A 24,211-nucleotide genomic window follows, 5' to 3' on the forward strand; every position below is an offset into this window, starting at 1 on the left:
GTACATCAACGATTGCATCATTACACCGCGGGGCGTTAGTGGATAATTAATCCGAACGTTAATCGACACGCGTTTGATCTTTGAACTGCGTTATGTGCAGTACGTGAGTAGGTGAAAATTTTTAATTGCATACGCGAATTGCCGCGGTTGTGAGAGAAAGAAATCGAGGAGGCGAGACGAGGATGGGCTAATGATTAAACCTGTACCCGTAGAGATCCACGAATACGTTTGAAAAGTCTTACCCGCAGGCCGAGACCATTTTGTGAAACGAGGTTCAGGAGAGGTGAGATTGACGTAGCCTTACGATTCCGAGGTAATTCGTCTCACCGTTCCTGAAGGTATTTGGTTGCAGGTATGCGATGAACAACGCGAGAGTTTAGTGCGCAGGTCGAAGGACGAGAAGAGAAGACACGTTGAGACGGGCGAATGTAATTAAATGCGCGTAGTGCCAGGTGTTTTATCAGAGAATCACGAATCAACGTTTCGCGTTCAGGCGATTATCCGAGACACCCTGGATTCGCAAATGGATCCATTGACCATCGGGACGACGTAACTTTATCCGCCATGAGTCGGAAAGATGCCAAGATCAAGGACGTGCAGACCGTTGGTTGCATGTCGAGGGAATCTTCCTCTCCGTCCGCTGACCCAACGTTACATGTAGCTGCCGTAGTAGCATTTATTTTCATTACAAAAGTCGAGATTTTTTTCTTCCTTATAAGTCTGTTACTCAGTTTTATGTAAGGATATTACGAAAAATTGCTTCACGGAACGGTGTTTCCATTTACGGTAGTCTCATTCATTTCTTCTTTGAGTAAGGAAGGTTCCTTTACTCCAGGGTATATTATACTCGGACTCGCAGTCTCTGCACTCGCAGAGATCTCAAATTTCGAACGTCATCTGAAGCCGCCACGCCGTTGAATCGGTACGTGATCGTTTTGAAGAGGACAAATTGCTCGAATCATAAGCTCTATACTTCTACACTTGTATTATTATATACAGCGAGTAATTATTGCGGTCGTACGAAGCGAATCTGCTCCATCGGACGAGAGACTTTCACGCGTCCGCCATACCGACTTTCTGCGGGGTGGTGACCCGGAGTAGGTATAATAATATGCTGTATCGCTTATATTCGATGACGATTTTTAAGCCCTCCTTTTGCGGAGAAAACGGGAGCGTTATATTTCCTTTTCTCTTTCCTTTCCATCGAAGAGAGCAGGGTGTGGCGTTGTTCGTTTCCTACTTCCGTTTTCCAATTTTTCACTAATCCCTCCCGTGAAGCGATCGACCGAGAGAACCGGTCAGTGTACATTCAATCTTGGAAATCCTCATACGGTCACGAATCGTGCGAATGTAAAAAAGTTAATCGCACGACTATCAAATCTAGCATCGTTGTATGTATTTTTGTTTTGAATTTTCAAACATTGAAATTGTCTTGATTCCCTCCATTCATCCGATTTTCTTATAAATTCATTGGGTCTCTGAGATCCACAATCAGCTGTAAGGTACCTGCGTACTGTAGAATTGTTATCATATGTAACAAAACGACGAAGGAGACTGCGTGATTAAGAGTCCACGTCAGAAGGGACGTGAAAAGTTTTTCGTCGTGCTGGAAATTTTGTACATTTGATCGAATGTAAATGAGGAGAATTCTCGCGGTGTCGTTGGAATACGTGACGAGTTGGAAAGAAGAAAAGGGAATCTAGGGCAGCAGACGTACGAAGCAAGTACAAGACCATAGAAAGGAAAGTCGATCCGTCGAGGCGTACGCAAGAAACTTCTTCTCTGCAAGCCAAACACTGCATCGTTGGGTACAGAGTTACAGAGAGTCTAAATAGTCGAGCAGCCAGTCGTCCTCCAGGTACAAATCGAGTGGCGTTCTCCCCCCCACCGTGCCCCTACTTTTGGGGAGCTTTCGCATCCCACCCTGGAGTCTTGGCTCGGTAAGGGGACGGCGTCCCCGTTAAAGAACTACGTTGACCACCAGCCGCTAGAACATACTCTTTGGCATTAAACAGTCGAACATTATCACCAGGCAGAGTTAGCCGACTGTGTTACCGTGCAGGCTGCTCCTTGCACACTTCGGGAAGTCACTTGGTCGCAATATATCGCAGTCGTAAGAAAATCGTGGTATTTTGTCAGTGTGTGGTGTCGTGGTGGCTCCAGACTTCGATCGGAGTCTCTCATTGTCGGTATCAATTACTGAGCACGATTTTAACATCGACGTGATACCGTTACTGAGAATATTCGCGAAACGCGAGCAAATGCAGGCAGAATGATTCGCAGGTGAGGAAACAGACGTGGAATCGAATTTTTTACATTTTATTGTTTTTCCGAATCGCGTTACAGAGGTAAAGGTGGTCGGAGGAATTTTTCGAAATTTCGCGCGGTCTACGGTGATACTTGTAATTGCTAGTTATTAAAATGTACACGCGTATATTATTTATACACACACCGACGCGGTTGAAGCCTCCACGGAAAGTGAAAGGGGCGTTTAACCGGCTCTGAGAAAGTATAAAATATCTCGTTTTATTTGGATCATCCCGTGATTACTGTGCTCGTCTTGACGTTCGCCGCAGGCGGTTAGATTTAGGTAACAATAAAACGAGGACAACGGTTCTTGATGTCTTCGGGATGTTTGAAAGGAGGCTGACACCGAGGCAATTGCGATGATTCGGAAGTTAGGCATCGCCTTCTATCACCCGTCATATTTCACTCTCATACACCTTTCTTTCTTTCCTTCTTTCTTCCCTCCGGGTACGCACGAGTAAAACGGACTCGCGTAGGAGATCCGATGCTCGCAGGACTGACGCTACACGAATCCATGCACACCTTGAGCGCAATGCGACTATCGCCGTCCGTATTAAGTGTCAAAAGTGAAAATCGTCTTCCGCAAAATTCGATACGGGCACGCACCGTGTAACCCAATATCGCACATTTCTAAGGATACCGTTGGTTGTACAGTCCTCTCGCGTTTTTGCCGAACCAGCTTTCCGAACGGATTGCAAAAGCCGGGATATTGCCAGTTCGGACACATCGGCTGAACGGTTGGACAAATCAAGGACCTTTTCTTATCGGAGATCAAAATTCTACGTCATGTCTACTCCGATTACCTCTCGATTTCGAGTATCATATTCTGACGAAATTTATCGTGCATTCTTGACCAATGTAAAGTAGGCAAATGGAACTTTTTTACTTTGCAACGTCGTTTTCAGAAACTTACTCCGGTTGAAAATATCGACGAACGAATACGGAACGCGCGCTAGAGAACAAATCAGAATGTCCACATGCATGTACAAGTAGCCAGAATAAAGAACCGTTGAATAGAAAGGAAGTCGCCATACCGTTGACATGATTTTGTTGGGACGTTTGCGGAATACGCGCCTTTTAGCTTGAAATTTATTCATCTCGTGATGTCGTGACGCGTGTCGGGTCGCGGGTAAGTCGAGACGTTCAGAGAGCACTAGGGAAACATAAAAATGTATAAAATGAGTGGAAATTGAATAAATAAAAGAAAAGATATACCTCAGGAGCGGAGAGATTTTCAGAGCTGACGTCATCGGCTGCATTGCAATGACGCAACGCGTCTCGAGGATCGGTATAACATCCGGAGAATTCAACGGGCCTTGAAAGACGCTCTTTACTTTTCAATCGTGGGATTTATTTGAAAAGAAATTCATCGCGTCTTCGGTTTCAACTTTCCCCCTTCTCAAGCTGGATCTTTATCACGCTTCAATTGATTCGGTTCGGTGATTTCAGCCCCCCTCCGCCTTGCGCAGACAGTCGATCTAATTGTCTGGATATGATTTTAGCGTTACATCGATACCCAGGTAGATATTATTACGGTATATATATATATATATATATATATATATATATATATATATATATATTTCACAGCTGGATAGACATGACCGATCGTTTATTCGTGGGAGTATCGGTCATGCCTCGTTTCTGAGATCGTTATCAGAAATAAAAGAAAGAACATAAAAACATGCCTCGGTGTAAATTGTACAATCAGGCGGGCTTCGCAGTTAAGTTAAGTGGTTTTGCGAAAAATTGCACGCGGCGACCATTGACGAAGGCAGCAGACTGTCTGCGGTCAGCCGGAAAACGCGAGGGTCCCGAAAGCGTAAAATCATGTAACTGCAGTAGCCGCTAACCGGACAACGTCTCAATTGACTTTCCATAAACCCGGTGACAACCGCAGTTTAAGTAATTTGAAGAATAGCGTATTACGGCTGAGCGTAAACCAGCAATTGCGACACCTCCGCGAGTCCTTTGCAAATTGATTGCAGGTTGTATGCAGCGAATATTCGGCCACCGCACTCCCCTGTCCTTAAACAGGCAATATAACGCCTTAATGATCCCTGGCTCGGAGTACTCTTGGCTTACTCAAAACCTCATTAAACTGTGAAACTGCAGTTGCGTATTGTTCGAAAGTTATCCGAGGTCCGTTTAATTGGTTTTATATGTATAAGCGCAGCCCGCGAACTAGTTTATGTGCCAACCAATCGTTACAACGTCGAGTTCTACCGCCGCCGCTACCAAGATACGTATCGAAACCACATAATGGACCATGCGCGTACAGACATAGGTATAAATATATTTATTTTCCAGTCTCGCGATACGTAAACACATATCGGGTATGGTTAACGATCAAATCTTTCATTATCATAGCCGTATTCAACCTTATTGCACCTAATACCATTTTCGCATAATCGTTAGCGAACCGCACGATAAGCAAGCTCCCAATACCGATCACTCGCTATATGCTAAAACCTACCGTCAGTCTGTCTGCCCACGGGCTGCTCGGGACACGTGCTCGCGGTTTCCCCCGTACTACGAACCTCGCAGTGAGCCTATTTCCATGTTTCGAACTCGCGTTTCACGCGACATAACTATGCCCTGCTTTCGTCCAATCGACTACGAGATTGTATAATATATGGTTGCTCGTGTCAAAACTACTTCAATTTACGACGGCACCTCACCCACTTGTGGTTAACCCACGTTTCTGCCACTTTTATTCACCGTCGTTTAAGCGGAGAATGTTGTGTTTTTTGTTTATTTTTATTTTTATTTATTTATTTTTTTGCACGCATGTCGTATTTCTTGGACTTGGTCATCAAATTCCGTACAAGTTTATCAACGAGGAACAATGTCGGATACTTGCAACGAAACGCACAACGAAGGAATCAGTCATCCGGCAGAAAGAAACCAATGATCTTGATTGATTAGCGTAGCAACTATATACCATGTAGGACGCGAAGAACGAACAATGCGTGTCACTGGTATGATTCATCTCTGTCCGGACAGAGATCGTATACATTGTACGCTATCGTGCATTTCGCAACAGCAGCAATTTATGGCCTATAATATTATCTATAATAAGCTCGTTTTTCGATCGCTTAAGCGGAACGGAGCAAAAGTATTACAGCCGATTCGGCACGCTGTTAGGTGTCTGCGAGTGGTCATCGAGTGAACGGATTTGCTGAACTTGTCGATACATCGGCCGAAGCATCCGGACTCGAAAGGCAATAATCCTCCGGTCGTCAGTCGTCCATCCGTTCGTTCGGTTGGCGCAATCCGGGCTCGTAAAACGCGCCTGCGTAACGAGCCTCGGGAGGTGCAGAGAATGCTATTAGGATGCGTAGTTATTTTTGCTTTTCAGCGGACGATTCGCGCGATAATGATTTCGTTCCTGTGATTTCAGATCACCGATACCGCGGACGCGGTTAGCCGCGGTTCTGATTGCGGCAGTGACGATTTTCGGAGCGGATCTAAGGTGTTCGGGAATCCAGTATCAGCCGATCGACGCTTACTCAACAATCGGCGATGAATGCGCCCTGGTTCTCGACGGTCCCGGAAGATCGAGCGCCTTCGATTACACCTACAACCTGCTGCGCGGTACATTGTGAGTATGATATAGTTTTAATTCGTACCTTGGAGTTGTGGGATTCGCGAATAGGGATATGATTAAATATTACACTTACGTGGGAATACGCTTGTTCGGATTCGCAGGGCGAGCACGTGAACGATGAGGCAACGGTTAATTAATTCGCAATTATTATCGCACCGCACGAAAGCTATCATGTGAGCACTTTCTCCGCGATGCATAGCGTGCGATAAGTACCCGTAGCCTAGGTTGCGTTTATTACACATTGTACCGTGTATCATCTACTCCCGAGCCGACGTGTGCAACCACCCCGAATAATGCCCGGCTGAACGTCGAATCGGTGACGCGAATGACGCGTGAAAATGTTGCTCAAGAGCTTGTACTCCTCGGGCTTTTCGGCTCGACAGCTGGATCTCATTGGTCGGTATCGACTACCGACGATTAACGACACGTCGTCTACTCCCTGACCAGATCTCGTATCTCATATCGCGTGCAACCGCGGCAAAACTGCTTTTATCGATGCCTCGAGGATACGAAATAATGGAGCCGGACTCGAGAGGAATGAACATGTTCCGCCGCACCTCGGCAAGGAACGCAGCCACATACATGCACGCTCGATATTCGCCAGCGTCGCCGGCGTTCCAAATCTCTACGTAACGTTGGGTCGGTCGGTGTTGCTGCTTTATCTTTGAATGAAAATATGTAATCGCTTGTACTCTCGCAACGATGTAATATCGTAACACATACCCGTTGTGCGTATTATGACGTGTCTGTATGCGGGGAAAATAGAGCCTGTCATTCTTAAACGCATAATTATTGTTACGCCCGCGTTTGCATTTCTAACGGGTATATTATATATATATATATAATATATAATATATATATACACACACACACACACATATATGTTATATATACAGTGGGTACAATATAATGTATCCGAGCCGTACCCGCACACGTGCGAATGGTTAAATAAGTCTGACTTAATAAATGAACTTTCTAACCCGGCAAAACCGCCGTCACGTCGAAGGCCGAAATTGTGTCGAAATCGTCGAGTACATCTGGACCAAGTTTTATCTCTAACCGGGCAAAATCATCTCTGTACGGTACAATTGCATTTCTACATTTACCCACACGGTCGTCCAGCAGCAGATACGTTCGGCTGCCTAACTACCTGAACGAATTAAGGCAAGGTCATATGCACTGACCCCTTTTCTCGCCTCGAAAGATCACCGAATAATTGCACGGCTGTCCGTCTTCCTTGGTTATTCTTCTTCCCTTGATACTTCGCATCCAGGCCCTTGGAACGACCTCCGCTTCTCCAAGGACGCGGAGGTATTGCGGGTGAAGTGTAAATTGGACGTACGGATACCCCCGAGACTCGTACAAGAGTGCACGGGTGATTATATAATGAATGATCAACGGTCGAGTGGAGTTCGGTACCGAGTATAAGCCGCTATTCCGTAATGAACGACTGGCATGATATACTTACTTACTTCCAAGCTTGACGTAAAGAACTCGTGAAATTTATTGGCTGGAAAAGGGAAGCCGAATAGAGTAATCGAGCAGCGGATATATCGCTTCGGGAGATACTCTCGGGGGCCAAGATTTAGTGCTAAATTACACCTGACTGACTTGAACTGACTGATTGTCAGGCCAATCTTTGCCTCAACAATCAATCCGACCCTCTATCGGTCTAACGTTGGATATAATTTCCAGCCTTTTAGCTTAATTCATTTCGTCAATTATCTCTCGCGGTAAAATCTGCCACAGGCATTTACTCTATTCAATCACGTTACGCCTAACGCCAAAGTTGCACGGGTATGATCGGGACATGGAAATTGATCCAATCATTACGAGTCGACCAACAACCTTTCGTCGTGATGCAAATATTGATTATCACTGGCGTTATTTGATCGCGGAGCTGAAAGACGGTGTCAAGATTTTAATAACCAATTTTTCACTTCAATCCTGCCCTTCTTACGCGTGTCATTAGCTGTGTTCGAAGCGATGCCGAGATCGAGCTAATGATCGAGAGCGACGTGCCGTAGCCGTTTTACAAGACAGCTGTTAAATATTTCATAACACAAGTTCTGACTCTGATGGTATTTAGTGTTAGATTATCTCGTTTCCAGTCAACGGATGCAAGTTTTTTCACCTGTTAAACTTCGGACCTAGGGCTATAACGTCTACCCGCACAATACGTGTCGGCTAATCGGACAGTAGCGATTTATTTCATCGCTCACTCTCTTTCTTTGTATTTCCTTCATTCTTCGATCTCTTCCCTCTCGTTTACCACCGAATCATTCATCTTCGAGACCCCGAGGCGAGGCCTTTGGCCACTTGGAAGTGGTGCAACACCCTTTCAGCGGTGACTGGAAACCGAAAACTATACCCACTACACAAAGTTACCGCGACTAACTGACTGACTGACTGAGTGAGTGACGTGCCGACGTCGCGAAACGCCTTGTCTGCGTTCCAGAAACCAGATATGCCGGCGCTGATCCTTACCTAGATCGCTTTTCTCACTGGCATGCGGCATCTTGTATTACCTCCTCAGCTACAGAGCCTTCGCAATTCGCACAACACCTTTTACGCAATCCAAGTGTAATGCTCGCCTCGCGTAAATAGAACCGCAGGCCAACGCACGCGGCATTCCTATGCAACCTTACTTAGTTTCTACCATTTATCTCTCATCCAGCAACGCGCCGCCGTTGACGTCCTTGCAAAATATTTGCTGTTCAACGTCCGATCATCCGCCCATTGTATTATCATACCTTCGTATTTTACGACGTGTACCGGCCCACGTACTTTGACGGAAATTTCTTCTATCCATTTTTCGACTAACATTTGCTTCTTTCATTTTACAGCCCGCCTTCCGCCGGAAGTCAGACGTGCATCACTTACGACGCCGTGAACCACGCTTACATCGAAGCTCGCAAACGCATCAGTAAGTTTTTATTTCCTTTTACTTTTTTCCGTACCGCGTTCTGCATTGGTGAAGAATATTGTCGATGAAATCGATGCGTTGCGTATCGTAATTGGGATAAATTTTCCGCGTATATTAATAGGCGGGACCAGTTGTCGAGTATATCATGTAGCAAGTGACAGTCCGACGTGAAAGGCATTGGCAGAAAATGTCACGTTGGGCTAAAAAATTTATCCTCAATAACGAGATAATGTGGTTGACAATTAGGCACTTAGCGGCGCGGTCGATACAGAATGTATCGATGGTTAATTAGAGACAAATACGCAAGGAGGTATCGCCGCAGCTTGTTTGATCCTCTCAAAGCAGAGTCGACCTGCAGCCTACGGGCTAGTGCAGGTGAATACGTATGTTTATCGGCGCAAAAATACCCGTTCGTTACACTACGATTTCTCAATACTTAATGCAAGCACCGCGAGTGAGGTCGACCACTTTGTTTACGGACCACAAATAGGTCGGTAAGTGCTAGTTAACGTCAGCGACACGCTCATAGTTGCTGAATTAAATTGCTTTACATTAGGCATATCTCGACACTGATATGAATGAGAATGGAGAACCATTTTTTCAACAGTCTGGTCAAACTTTGCGTTCATTTACTCGCACGAGAAACTAATTTTCACCGATTTCTAAACAGGCCAAAGTCCTTTACTTTATACCGACAACCTTCGGCGTCAACTTATATTGTCCAATTTTTGAATAGAAAAATTGGAGATGATTCAAAGCATGAGCAGTATATTGACGTATAATCTTTTTGGGCTTGTTAGCTGTTACGAAATTATCTCGTAAAGTTTGTAATTCTTGAGTATGTAAGAATCTGAAGTTACATATAATAGATTCATTCCCTGCGAGTTCTGTGTTAGGAATAGAAAAAACTAACAGTTCATTAACGGTTACGATTCATGTTTACCCGCTATTACTTACTGATTATCTAAAAGCTTCGTAAATTATATAAGGCAATCTCGAGGGGGGAAGAAAATAATCCATCATGATAATTCGCAATAAGTGCAGACAATATAGGCCACAACTAATCTAATTACCCCGCGTAAGATTGCCTTCTGTATAATAAGTGAGGAAAAACCCGTGACCGCGATTTACTAATTTATTTCAACAAAAATACGCTTCGTCATCCTGCCTCGCTTTCACCCTATATTCCGGTTTCTCTTTGCATTTCGCCCCAAATATTCTACCGGTATTTGTACATTTATGCAGTTCGAAAAGGCGTGCGAAATTACAGGAAGAAATTAAACGAACCTGTCACAAACGCTCTGCCGCTATGCGAGATTACTTGTTCTAGGTTTATGGATTTCTTTGCGTGGTTTTTACCAACATTTGAAATCATCCCTCCGTTTAGACGAATATACCTTACACCATATTTCATAACGAAGTTATTTTTTCAATCTTTGACTTACATGTGTCTGTTGTGTTGCGTTGTACAGACGTTGCTCAGCCCAACACCGAAACATGGCGCGGAGAAGACTTGGCCACGGTCGGCGAGCTCCTTTTGGACATCTCTACAAACCTCGCGCAAAAGTACGTCTGACATTGTTTAGCAGCAATTCTCCGATAAGAATATTGTTTCAAGTTATCGCAGAGTGTAATATTCAGGACCTGAATGTTTGATACCTGACCAGTTGAGCTTGAAAAAAGGTTCTCGTTTAGAAAGTGTCCAATAACAGGAGATCCGCAAGGATTGTCGTTAAACCAGTCGTAAACTTCTGAAATTGATAGTAAACTTTTTGGACCTTTAGTGTCACGTATTTCAAGCTAATGCCAATAGTTTTGTATTCGGTTCAATCTCTGCGAATCTCGATGGGAAGGAGGGCGAAGATGAAAAATAGTAAAACATTCCACGCGTTTAGATACGGACTAACTTACGACGACATCGAAAAGGGTCTTCCGCTTATCGATACGTCGAAAACCTTGATTCGCGAAGTCTGCCCAGCGTTCCTGAGCAACGTCGAGTGCCGTCCAGGAAAATATCGGCGATACGACGGACTTTGCACGAATCTGGAAAACCCAACGTGGGGGGCAACCATGACGCCGTTCTCAAGGTAACCGAAACGTTTCCTTCCGCTTAGTATAGTTTTCATTTTTATAAACAAGATTAATGACACGCCCGAGAGAGATTTAAACGCTAATCCGCATCCTCTCGAGCGGGACTCTTGACGGACGTTCACCTCTGCCTCGGCGGCAGCAAACGGCACCGACTGCGAGGTGTTTGATCATTTTGAAATACCTGCCTTAATAAAGACCTTCGTTGGCCTTCGCCTTAGACTTCTGCCTCCGAGGTATTCCGACGGCATAAACTCGCCCAGAATATCTGTCACCGGAAATCAGCTACCTTTGGCTCGTGTCGTTTCTCGCACCATGCACCCTGACGAAGGTTATCACGACCATGCCGGTACTGTCATGGTCATCGCTTGGGGCCAGTTTATGGATCACGACTACACTTTGACCGCCACACCGTTAGGTAAGTACCTTCGTATAAATTAGCTATCTCTTATTTGGTCCTCGGGCTGTCACGACATTTTACAGCTGATTCGTCAAACGTGCCCATGAATATGTTCGAAGCACGAAACTTATACGCCGTTTCGCTTTGCGACGTATCCACCCAAAGTATTGTCCGGTAATGCTAACTCCAAACTTTCTCATTCTTTTTCTCTGATTGTTGCGCATCGATATTCTCATGACAATTGTTGTTTTCTGAACAGGCCGCAAAGACATCGGTGAATGAACGCTTCGATGTGCTTACAATCACGCTCATTCGCTATACCGTGATTATGGTCTGTTTCAACGGTTCATTTACGGTGGTTTCATCCCGCGCCCTTTCTAATAACACGATACCGTTGTACTTGCACCGTGCCGTTAAAAAATTGAGAGAGTGATCGTCACAATGGTCACTCCTAAAAATTATACCCTAATTGCAAGAGAAAGTGCGAGTTTATTGACTCGGTGCAATGATCTCACGTTGCAGTCCTTTCATTCCCAGGTCCTTCACCAATCTCCGAATGTACGTTATATCCGTAGGTAATGTAATGATGATTGCGTGAAAGTTGATTTTGCAGATTCTATTAAACTTTGCAAAGAACAAACTTTGTACATGAACGATGAAAATAAAGAGGAAAGAAATATCGTCAACTAGATTTTAATCCCGTGTTACCTACACAGACTTGCTGAACCGAAATGATCCCGAGGAGTGCTGCAACAGGCCGCCGCACCTGAAAAATCCTTACTGCAACGAGATCCTGATACCGGAGGACGATTACTTCTACAGACTGTTCGGGGTACGCTGCATGGACTTTGTTCGAGGTTTCCCAGCGCCTCGACCCGGATGTCGCCTCGGTTCTCGCGTCCAGTTCAACCTCCTCACCGGGGTCCTCGACGGCAACACGGTTTACGGAGTGTCGGACGCTTTTGCGAGGTAAATATCACTTGACCAAACGTATCTTCGATGCGTTCCCATTGAATATAACGTCTTTCCCGACATTCGTGTGAGCGGACGTGAACGTGTAACGCAATTGCACCATCAATGTCGTCAAGGATATCGTAACGCAGGTGTGTACAACTTTTAATTGCGACAAGGGATATAGAAAAAAGGGCTATCAAGGTTAACTCAATCGATCAAGTTACACCAAGGTGTCAACGAATTATCGGTTCTGTTGACCCAGAAACAGTAAACATTACGAAATTCACGATGTCGTGGGTGTGACTGGGATATTATGTGTAATACGTCGGGCCAACGGTTTTTAAAGATCAGTTCAACTTTTTATTCCGATTCTTATCAGGTGATACCGTATCTGTGAATAACAACCACCCGACGTTCCGAGAGTTGTAACAAACGTTGAAATGATACAATCAAATGAAAAGTTTTTCTTCGGTAGAAAACTGCGGACCGGATATGGCGGACTGTTACGTATGAACCCCGTGTTCTCTGAATACGGACTTAAAGATTTGCTGCCCCTGAAGCTCGACATTCCTGATGAAGGTTGCACCAGGCCAAACCGTTCCATGTACTGCTTCGAGGCCGGTAAGTTTCCTCCGTTTAACTTCCCACCCTGATTTGAAGCGGTTGCCTAACAATCGTGGTTCGTCCGTTGCGCTCCGTAGGTATAATCGATCGTTAAACCTTGTTTCGTTTATAGTCAAGAACGAGGTAATAATGGACAGCGACGGTTGATTATCCTGTGTAAATTAATAATCGCATGTATGCATAATACACGTTCAGTCGCGTAAGCAACCGATCCGGTTATTTCTAGAACATTGGTCAACTAACTAAGAAGTTATCTCTACAAATATTTACTACCACTATGAATAACTTTCTAATCGCAACTAGTCACGTGAGAAGTTCATTACTTGTAAGAAGAATTTCGAATCGTTCTTTATACACACTAAAGCACGTCCCCCAGGTACGTTACATATGTTACGCTGTAACAATTTCTTATCATTTATAGGGAGTGTCCCCGTTATCGATCGTTCGTATTACTACAACTTTTCGTCAATTTTCCCTTCGAATTATAATTCCATGATCGTCGGAATATCGTTAATTTTATCTTAATCTTTGCATATATTTCGGACCTATATCACGGTCGGTATGCTAATTATTTATTTATGTATATTTATTTTCAACTGGGCCCTTAGGATAATTAATTAATTTTTTTCCTCGTCTGTTTTTTTTTTTTTTTCTTACTGTCTTTCTTGTTCTTCGAAGTTTTAACTGACATCCAAGACAAATGTAACGATGTAGAGTATAGTCAGTAATTGATAGAAGTATCTTCGCTGAAAATCAAGGCGGTGGTGAGGGAGAAATTTTGATCTTTCGAAAACGGTGGCGCAGCTTATCAAAAAATTAAATATAAAAGCCGTGAATGTAGCTAACTTGTTGAGTTGGATTTTTCGCATTTCGCAGGTGAGATTCGGGTCAACGAGCAGCTGGTACTGACCTGCATGCACACGCTGCTGGCCAGAGAGCACAACCGGGCAGCCAACGCCCTGGCCCAGGTTAATCCTCATTGGGACGACGAGACGATATTCCAGGAGGCAAGACGTATCGTAATTGCTGAGATCCAGCACGTCACCTATAACGAATTTCTCCCAATTTTGCTCGGAAAGGAGGTCATGGAGAAGTTTGGCCTCCTGCTTGAGAAAGACGTAATTTTACAACCATACGTTTTACTTATTACGCAATTTCTGCTTTCTTAACGCGTATAACATACCGACTACACGTACACCCGTTCGGCTCCACCCCTTCCCTATATATTATCATGTGGCTTGAAATGCCTACGGCTAGAATGACTGACAATCAATGCCAAACACCTTGCGTATGCTCCAGTTTGCCTCTTATTTATGGGGGAGTTGGAATGCCGGTATAGGACTTTCTTTTATCGAAACAGATTCGATTCTTTTGACGGGGTGTTGATTCCGTGCAACATTGCTCTCTAGTTTATTCTGTCATTCACAAACCACAGCTAAACCTTTGCTGTTTCATTTCGAAATGCAGGGATACTGGGACGGCTACGACCCGAGTGTAAACCCGGGAGTCTTGGATGCGTTCGCAGCCGCAGCCTACAGATTTGGTCATTCGTTGCTCCCGACGGCCGTTGAAAGGTGGAGCAAAGCTCACAAGTTCATCGGTACGTATCGGCACTCGGTATTTGGGACGACCGTGTGGTAACGCGTCAAAAATATTGATCAACGTCGAAGCAACGGATGAAGAAATTATTTCCCTAATTTTCTTTCAGCGTCCAAACGGCTCTCCGATCTTATCAGAAGACCCTACGATCTGTACCGCGCTGGGGTCTTGGATGAATATTTTATGGGTCTGATGAATCAGGTCGCTCAGGCTATGGACGATTCTATCACCCAGGAGGTCAGTATTGGCGACAAGTTGGAATCCCTGCGTATTAAAGTTTCGATTCCGATTTTACCCTCCTCTTTTTTTTTTGCCTTGTTTCTTCAGGTCACCAATCATCTGTTCAAAAAAGTCGGCGCGAAATTCGGTATGGATTTAGTGTCGTTCAATATGCAGCGTGGTCGAGAATTCGGACTTCCTAGCTACATGGAGTTCAGGTAACCAGGAATAATATACCTATACATATTTGATGTGAAAAAGAGACTGGGTTTCGTTAGATTTATACCTCATAAATTGTTTCTTTTTTTTTTTCGACAGAAAATTCTGCGGACTTCCCGGTGCTGACACTTTTGAAGAACTCTTCGGATCCATGCCAAACGAGACCATCAGGCGATACAGCTCGATATTTCAGTTAGTATATGTTTATTTATTAAAAAAAGAATCGTTGAATAGGCGTTGTGCATCTATAAAAATAAAAATGTCCATCATCTTAGGCATCCCTCTGACGTCGATTTATGGTCCGGTGGTGTCTCTGAGAGACCACTTCCAGGTAGCATGTTGGGTCCCACTTTCGCTTGCATTATTGCAACGCAATTCAGCTACTCGAGACGCGGGGATCGCTTTTGGTACGAACTGCCGAATCAGCCGTCTTCTTTCACTCCTGGTAAGCCATAATTTTGAATAAATTCATACGAATTATCAGAAAAAAAACCCTAGCGAATAGAAAAAATTATCAGTTTTTAGTATCAACAATAACTACGATATCTTTATCCATAATTCTTGACAATAATCAATATGGATTTTAATGAAACGTTGCAGTAAATTCAGGATAAGAGATTTATATGAAATTTTGAATTGAAATTTTTCAATCTTCATCGTTTTATTTTCCTCAGAACAACTCACTGAAATTCGGAAATCCAGAATGGCGAGACTTATTTGTGACAACACGGATCTTATCGATACGATACAAATTTATCCAATGGTTCTTCCCGATCACGAAATGTAAGTAAATCTATTATAAACCGAACTGCCTAACTTCACTTTTCTTGTCTTTTACCTCACGGTTTTTGATTTTAGAAATCCAAGGGTTCCTTGTCGAAGTGGCATTTTACCTAGCATCGATTTTAGCAAATGGGCCGAGTTTCCGTCACCGCAAACGGCGCACGCCGCCCAATACGTGAGTAATATTGCCGAGCAGTATTCGCACCTGGGCAAGTAGATATGAAAGGTACACCTCAGCATCCTGTAAGAGTGTGGGTAGAAAATAGAAATTAGTTTTTAGAACTTACATTAGTTCATAGTGTTATTGGTTTCGTTGTCACTTTTGACCGCGGGCAATTTCCCATCATTACTCAAACATCCAAGTCGAACAATTACCCTTTATCTTTATTCTCCGTTTATAATTTTATTCCTCCGTTTTATGTTAAACAATCCAATTATTGTTTCAACAGAACTTTTTCGAACTTTTCAGTTTTTAATTTTGGTATTTCTATTAGAGGAATGTTACTGCAATAGTAAAAAATTTTAACGGTTTGCATAGGGTTAGCAAAAATGCTAGCATACCCTTATTGCTTCTTGGATTCGCCTTGTAGTTATTTTCATCTCGATTTCGCTATAAATAATTATTAAGTGTGTCCAATTTTATCAAATTTTTTTTACACTTTATTAACATTCAATTTACTCATTGTTATGTTTATTTTTTTTTCTTCATAGTTTCACCTAAATAATAATAATCAAACTTTTTTACCTGCTTAATGTATTACGACACCTGTTATCACGAAACTTATTATCTTTTCTGCATCAAGTAAATAGCTGGACTCTCTTCTCTTCTTTACTACTATTTCTGTTTCTCACTGTTAGCTAAAATTGTCGGATTTTGCGAAAGATTTAATCTTGACACTGTGTAAGGAATTAACTAGGAATATTCTTATTGTTTTTACATACTGTAGCAATTATCGATGGAGAAACAATCGTTTCAATTACCTGCCAGTGATTCGGTGCTCTCATTTCCAACACCGTCAAACCACGGAGAAAATGTCATCTCACAAATCTTCTTTGCAAACGTAAACAGCATCGCCTCTTATTTAGAAACTTTGCTCACCCAAGAGTGAACCTATGGTTATTTTTTTTTTTTTTTCATTTTCGTTTATAAATTTCCCTTGACCAATGGATTACTATCAAACTTCGCCAAATACACACGAACATCACGCACCATCAGCGCCGCACGCCTGCACTGCACGCAATATACATTATATATATATATATATATATTTCTCTGACCACAAATATAACCAATGTTTACTTTTGATTATGTTTATCTAATCAATTATTAATTGCAATATCGGGACTGAGCCTGAAAGACTAAATCTCTAGCAAAAATGTGTAGTTTCGATACTGACGTAAACATGACGACCTATTTGTACTTTAAACAGGGTATCTGGTAAACCGCGAGTCATTACTTTCAATTAATATTCTTCTCTCGACACGGCTCTTTTACTTTCACTTCGCTTCGATATTTACAATCTGCATAATCAGTAGCTTTGAGGATTCATGCTGACCGATGCCTTTGCGCTCAACAAATAGAGAACGTCGGGAAATACAATAGAAAGTATAAAATTTGGTCGAAAACGGCGCAGCATATGGCATAAGTGTTTATTTCTATGCCAGACTTACGTTATACTGATAATTTAAAGAAAATTGACGTGTTACTCTGAGGTGGGAAAAAATCTCGTATTATCAATAAGCTAATCATTGCCTCATAAATAAATCTATGTACACATATTATGTATAGGTAGAACTACGAATGGTATGTATGTAAACGTATACTGCGTACTGGAATATATTATTACATGCGTACGAAATGTGTATACAAAACCTGCACCCATCCGATTGAGTTACCCACAATCCGCACCCGCCTGCATCAAGTATTTATATATAGTTGATTTATTTTATTATATACCCACGATTGAATACACCGGTATTTATGTATTGTAGGCGTATATCGTAGTATGTAATGTAAATATATATATATATGTATATGTATTGCGCGATATTGTTTAATGATATTATTTAATACGCGCGATTTTGTACATACATACACATAATAATTTACCATCGTCGAAAGAATAAAGTATGGAATTCACTTTGTAAGTGTATTGCGTATAAGTGTAAAATATCGTACATTTAATATACATGCATCAGCACATATATGTATGTATATAATTGCACAATGCACGATTGATTAGCTGATTGATTGATTGATTGATTGATTGATTGATTGATCGATTGATCGATTATCAATTGTCCGCGCATTTTCTCAAGCCATTCTTTTTCCCTTTACCGATCAGCTTCCTACCTTCTCTCACCTCCTCCGTTCACTTTCCGACTCTGTTCGAGGTCCATTTTGCAATAGGAAGCGACCGTACGTGTCGATCTCTACAAGGATGAAATATACGGGCGTGACTTTTACCACATGCAGACAGGCTGCTTCTCAACCTGACGCTCCGATGCCTGAGAAATTTCTGAGTGCAAGTTTTATTTATTCAGACCAATCTTGACCGATCGAAATTATAATTTCATAACACATTCACATTTCCAAAAATATTTTATATCCACGTAGTTACTTGGAAGAATGTTTGAGAACGACCTGAGAACGTGCAGAATTTTTAGCGTGTGCAGTGCCAAATATCGTGTAAACTGTCTTAAAAAATAGCTCGGTGAGTATTACATTATTCCAGATTTCTATTTTGCTTGTAAATAATAGACATCCAAAATTTGTATTTGTGCACGGTAACGTAGAAATTTGATTGTAAATTGCTGTACGTTGACGGGGATGGTTTTTCCAATATCTATGGTAAATCGAGAAAGTACCAATAAATAGTCAAAGTAAATGAGCTTTACATTTTGTAGCACTGTGTAAATATACCAACGCTTTCAGGCGTGATGTATTCGTAACCTTAGGATTTACAGATTATTAAATCTATCGTGGGTATCTCGTATTATTTTCAGAACTTTCCTGGACCTTTCGTCATGCCTGTACCTAAACCAATGCCGCCCTTGGTTTACGCCAGGATGCCTAAGGCGTCTGAAAGCAAGAATAACTTGGTGTCAAAGCCTAAAAAGACGTCGGTAACGGTCGCCAAGATTCTAGGATTAGCCGGCCTCCGCCCGTCAAAAGTATCCGCCACTTCAGTCACCCCGGAAACTAAACCAAAACCGAAACCCGATAAAAAATCTATTGGTTCACCGTGGCTGATGATGCAGCGTTCGACCCAGATTTACGCCGTGCCAGAGACAGGCTACTTCTTTGAGAAGTCAGAGGTATCAATTTCCCCGATGAAAGATATCTCCGAAGAGAAACCTCAATCTTTGAGAACCCTGCTCAACGATTTACCCAGAAGTCCTATCAAGGCTCCTATCAAGCTGCCTAAAACGACCGTGAAGAAAGTTGAGCAAACCGATCCAGAGAACATTTTCAGGATAATGGAAATTCTGTCGCGCAATCGTTACGACGAAGGGACGCAGAGCAGCCGGATTCCCCTTCGCAGGTCTAAGCGCCAGGTCACCGCTGACGGGGGGGAAAATCCCGTCGGAGGAATAGCGGGAAAAAAGAAGTCCAGGAAATCCGGCTACACCCCCGTCTTCAAGGTGTGCAACGATACCGCGGCGAGCGAGATTTCGGACTTGAATTTGCCGCCTCCGTCTCCAGAAAAGGAGCCGAAACGCTCCCGGCAGTATTACAGAAACGGCCAGCCGATACCCGATGCTGACGTCGTGCGAACGACGACCGGGACCCCGATTGTTCAAGTCGACGAGACCGTCGAGCCTCCCAAGGAGGCGGCGTTGGTCGACGAAAACGCGAAGAATCAGACCTACATAAACCTTCAGGATCATCAGAAGGGCGTGCAGGATGGAGCGGCCGACGCGCCCAAAGACGCAAACGGTTATCCCGCCGATATACCTCCCTACAATCCGGACATGATACCCTACGTCGAAGTGCCCGATTACACCGATCAGCGAGAGCAGAGCCTCGACAAGGACGACCGAAGGGTGGCGAAGGAGAGGTACGTCGAGTACCCGAACGAAGAGGCGGACGTCGTTGATCCGGAAGCACCGGCTGTCATCGAGCAGCGACCGAGGATGCCGCAAATCATTGTTCTCGATGACGACGTCGGGGATAGCGACGAGGTGCAGATGGAGGCGGAGGAACAGGAGGAACAGGAGGAAGTAAGAGAAGAAACGGACGAAGAAGGGGACGATAACGCAGGGCTGCGACAAGAGGAAGAGGACGATGAAGATTCGACAGCCAAGGATGAGCTACGTAACTCCGAGCCTCAGGAGGATGCGTTCGACTTCGAGACGTTGCGGTTCGACATTGAGGACTACAAGAAGCCGTTCAATCTTGAAGAGTTATTTAAAGAAATCGAGAGGGAAACAGCGGCCGCTTACAAGCAGAACAAGACAAGAGGAGACGTGAACGAGCACCAGGGCAGCAGACGAGTTGAAGTCCGCGGGAACAACGAGCAGGTGAAACGGGACGCGAGTAAGGCCTGGGACAAGGATTTCGAACTTCTTAAAATTCCGGTGATCGAGGAGAGCGAGGGGATTCGAAACAAGGATGGGAAAAGCGAGGAGAAAAGTGCTGGACAGGATGCCACGGTAGTCCCTCCGAATTTCTTCGAGGAGTTTGACCGAGTCTTTAGTTCCTCTACGACCGATACTCCGTTTGCCGGATACTACGAAGACGAGGATGAGGAAGAACGACTTCCCGCCTCGTCGTCCGTAGTCAAAAGCGACGATCTTCGCGAGGATCCTTACGCGCATGATAAAACCTATGAGAGAATGTTTGGGACTGGAGATGAACGGAATGGATCCGAGCCTGCCAAGGTTGAGGACGATGCGTACTACGAGCAATGGTCGGACAACGACAACAAAGGCGTAGCGGATTTCCTCGAGAAGAAGAAAAAATCTGGGATCAAGGCCGACGATGAACCGAGCGACGAATCGCTCCGTGAAGTTTACGAAACTCTGGGCACTATTCTTGACCGGAAAGATGACGTCTCTAGGCTCGATGATAAAGTCGCTGCAAAGGCAAAGGAGGAGGGAAAAATGCCGGCGATGTACAAAAATTACTGGACACTTGAATACAGTGGTCCGAAGAAAAAAGAAAAGACGTAAATAATGTTAAGATTTACGGTACTGTTGTCACGAGTTTGGAATAACCAGACTCGCAAGTTCGTTGACTAATTTTAATTATAATGAAGTAAAAATGAGACGTTCACAGTCTTAATTAATGTAGAGTGGAACCGCACGTAAAAATTGATATTCTAAGATATTTAAGTGATCTTTGTTTTAAACTGTAAAGCAATTAGTATTTACAACATCTTACTTCAATGATAAATATACTTGACTTGGAGCAATATATGTACAAAAAAAAAAAAAAAACCACGAATGAAAAACGTTCACGCGTGCTCTAAGCATAACGGTGACGTTTAACGATGCCATGCTTGAAAAGTTCTTTTTGCGATGAGCGGTATTGTAATAAGTAAAAAAGTGCGGAAAATAAATTGTTGGAAGTTAATTATTAATTAATTATTAATTATTATATATTATATATTAATTAATTAATTATTATCATGTCGCGTGATGAGTAATTTTCACGACTATTTACGTCATGTGTAACCCTCACCTCAAATTTGGCTAATTTATTTCGAGTCTAATTCCATGTGTGGATAATCCGTGGTATAAAATCCGGTGCACAGTTTCGCTTCCTGTTTTCGTACCGGTGGCTTGTTCGAAAGATGACAACTGGTATTCGCCTGGCGGTTCGAGATAATTAATTAAGAATAACTTATAAATGTTGTTTCAGCCAGCCAGTCAACAAGCAGCATTTACGCATTACAGACAAGCGATATGATCAGTGCGATCGGGCAGTGCGTAGCGTGTGCCGTGTAAAGTTCCTTCGCAATGGTCGGTGAATTAATCTCAATGACAGATTTACGTGTATCACCGAAAGAATTCCTTCAGAGAAAGATTCCACGTTGTCCGTGTCGCGGATACTTCCGCGTCGCGTCTTGTCGCGTATTGTCGCGTCGTCGTTTCGACAAGTGCTGCAGGAAATCTAGGAAACCGAATTAGGATGAAAGCCAGCGTCACAGGGGGTTCCCCTTGTTCAAGGAGGGTGGTCCAGGACAGAGACTCAGAGCAGACTCAGGGTGATCGGGTATATAAGCTTGCGTTTCCGCGATTCAGGTATCACTCGACTCGCTACCAGCTCTCAGAGTCCAAACCCTCGTTTGTAACAAACAACACTTGCTCGACGACTCATTGTCCACCCAAGTAAGTATTACACTACATTCAAAGTATGTACACCAATTAAGACATCGCACGCACAACGATTTTCACTCGTAATCAAACTTTTCGGCTAAAAAAAATCACTTTCTCTTACGAAAAATTTCGGGGGATTAGATAGTGTGATATATAAAACAGAACAATACTAAATAATATAATACTTTGTGCAAATGAAAGATTGGATTATTAGGGATATCGAACGTGTTAGAGTCAATCCAATTGTCCGTACATATGGAAAATCTCCTTGCCGCTTTGTTGGTGTAACGGTTGAAAGATCAGGGGCATTGACAAGAAACTTTGGAAAATAAAAGAAAACATTGCACACGGAATGTCTAATTATAGCAACCGCGATCACAATCAATAAGAGGGGATCAAACGCGGAAGCACGCTGCGTATTCCGGTTATTAACTGTGTGAGAAGTGAAAAAGAAAAAGAAAGAGGATAAAAAAAAAAAAAAAAAAAATGAGGAAAAAAGAGAGAAAAAAGAACCGAGAGACAAGACCATTAAATACAGGCAACCAAACAACCTTCGGCAATCTTCCCGGCAGTGGATATTCGGATTACTAATTAGTAGACGCATTTAACATGTATCAATGCATATTTATTTCTCTTTTTCTTCTTCGATTATTTGTTTATGTTTCTTTTTTTCTTCACACCTCTACAGGAAGCTGACCACGGAATAGTCGCGCGCATATATATTCATGCCCCGTTTTGACAAATTGTAACCGGACCTTTTGGTGGTACCTGACCGATTCCGAGATCTTATAATAAGCAGAGTTACTTGCGCGAGTAGCGTTACTCCGAGAAGCCGTTCATCGTGTTTACTTCACTCTGTCTGAACTCGTAGTTAAATTTCAAGGAAATAGAAAATTTTCAAGCCTGCACTGAACATTTCAAAGTGAAGTGAGGGATATAGGTGAATATGTCGCTCGGATGCGAGATTTAATAAAAATATTGTGAGATAATTTTTGAAATTTACTTCGATTCAATATTACATCCAGTTTTACTTATCAAGCTTATTTTCTTCGGCAAATTGTCGCCTCAGAATTAGCGAGAAATAATCTTTACATTGAAAATAAGTTCTCATGATACTATATGTATACATTTTTTCGCATGACTTTCATTAACTTTAACTTTATAGAGATAGAATTATAGGAGCGTAAATATTGAAGATTAGCGGTGAATAAGAGAGTTCGCCCGAAGTCGGATATAGGAGTCAAAATATTTTTGGTAATTCTATTTAATCGGCTTATTTCATATACTAGTCCACGTGTTCGATATCTAAGACTGAAACTTAACGCTGGTTCGAAAAGACCAATTTTTTTTTTTTTTTTTTCTCTCATCTACTTTTTTCTCATCAACGTCGATCCTGATCTCATTAAAGCCCGCCGCCTATAGGTCTTTGTTGCAGATATGAAGAACCAGACCCGTGTTACTATTCTCTTCCTTGTCGTGCTCGCTGTGATTGCCATAGCAGCGTCGACCGGCACCTCCAACCGCATTGGTTTGTAAACACTTGCATTTAATTTGCCTTAAATTAAGTTGAGATTAACTTGCACAACGTGTAAAGACGACCGGTTGGCCATCCTACGCGTATTAGTCGGTGAAGAAAGTTGAGATATTCCCGCCGCGGAGTATCTTCACAGATTTATTCATTAATGTAAATTTGCGTTACTTATCACGTTTTTCTATGTACGCATTCATATGTATACAATGATTTACATAAATTTAAACTGTGAAACTTGTTCGTTGAACAGGCGTCTGCATAAGGAACTGCGCCCAGTGCAAGAAGATGTTCGGCGCTTACTTCGAGGGACAGCTCTGCGCTGACACCTGTGTCAAGTTCAAAGGAAAACTTATTCCTGACTGTGAAGATGCCAGTTCAATTGCACCTTTCATCACCAAAATCGACGAGGATTAAATATTTATCTCGCCCTCGCACCGCCATGCAGCCGTTTCCAGTCTATCCGCCTATATTTTACTCCTTCTATGGCTGGATAAACTGGTTTTATTACCATCGCCAAGTTTTCGCTGTTTCAAGTTATACCGATCATCTGCAAACTTGGTTATTTTATTGGACGACACCGCAGAGTAATCCGTATTTCACCTAGTAAATTGTACCTTCGTATTTCAA

General features: G+C 42.9%; 1 protein-coding gene across 2 annotated transcripts; it reads left to right on the forward strand.

Annotated features, from left to right (window-relative positions):
• The first annotated feature begins 1,478 nt into the window (after positions 1-1,478).
• On the forward strand, positions 1,479-21,226 carry cysu (Curly Su). Of its 2 annotated transcripts, none has more exons than XM_046633117.2 (17): positions 1,479-2,283; positions 5,711-5,911; positions 8,764-8,843; positions 10,316-10,409; positions 10,739-10,930; positions 11,153-11,349; positions 12,048-12,300; positions 12,761-12,906; positions 13,786-14,027; positions 14,377-14,509; positions 14,618-14,745; positions 14,836-14,945; positions 15,046-15,138; positions 15,222-15,391; positions 15,621-15,729; positions 15,805-15,904; positions 18,736-21,226. In XM_046633117.2, the coding sequence occupies exons 1-17, from the start codon at positions 2,273-2,275 to the stop codon at positions 20,902-20,904; spliced, it is 4,428 nt and encodes a 1,475-aa protein (XP_046489073.1). In that variant the 5' UTR covers positions 1,479-2,272; the 3' UTR covers positions 20,905-21,226. The 2 variants fall into 2 exon arrangements, with proteins under 2 accessions (XP_046489073.1, XP_068993720.1); XM_069137619.1 differs by lacking the exon at positions 18,736-21,226 and adding an exon at positions 16,677-17,877 and having other exon boundaries at positions 1,735-2,283.
• Positions 21,227-24,211: the final 2,985 nt, after the last annotated feature.

This window comes from Neodiprion pinetum, chromosome 1 (assembly GCF_021155775.2).
Source record: "Neodiprion pinetum isolate iyNeoPine1 chromosome 1, iyNeoPine1.2, whole genome shotgun sequence".
In the NCBI taxonomy this organism is placed as follows: Eukaryota; Metazoa; Arthropoda; class Insecta; order Hymenoptera; family Diprionidae; genus Neodiprion; species Neodiprion pinetum.

Bases quoted from the DNA above. Each gene is read 5' to 3' on its own strand.
- cysu (XM_046633117.2), top strand. The intron at 10,931-11,152 runs GTAACCGAAACG...CCTTCGCCTTAG, and splicing joins ACCATGACGCCGTTCTCAAG to ACTTCTGCCTCCGAGGTATT. The intron at 12,301-12,760 runs GTAAATATCACT...TTTCTTCGGTAG, and splicing joins GTGTCGGACGCTTTTGCGAG to AAAACTGCGGACCGGATATG.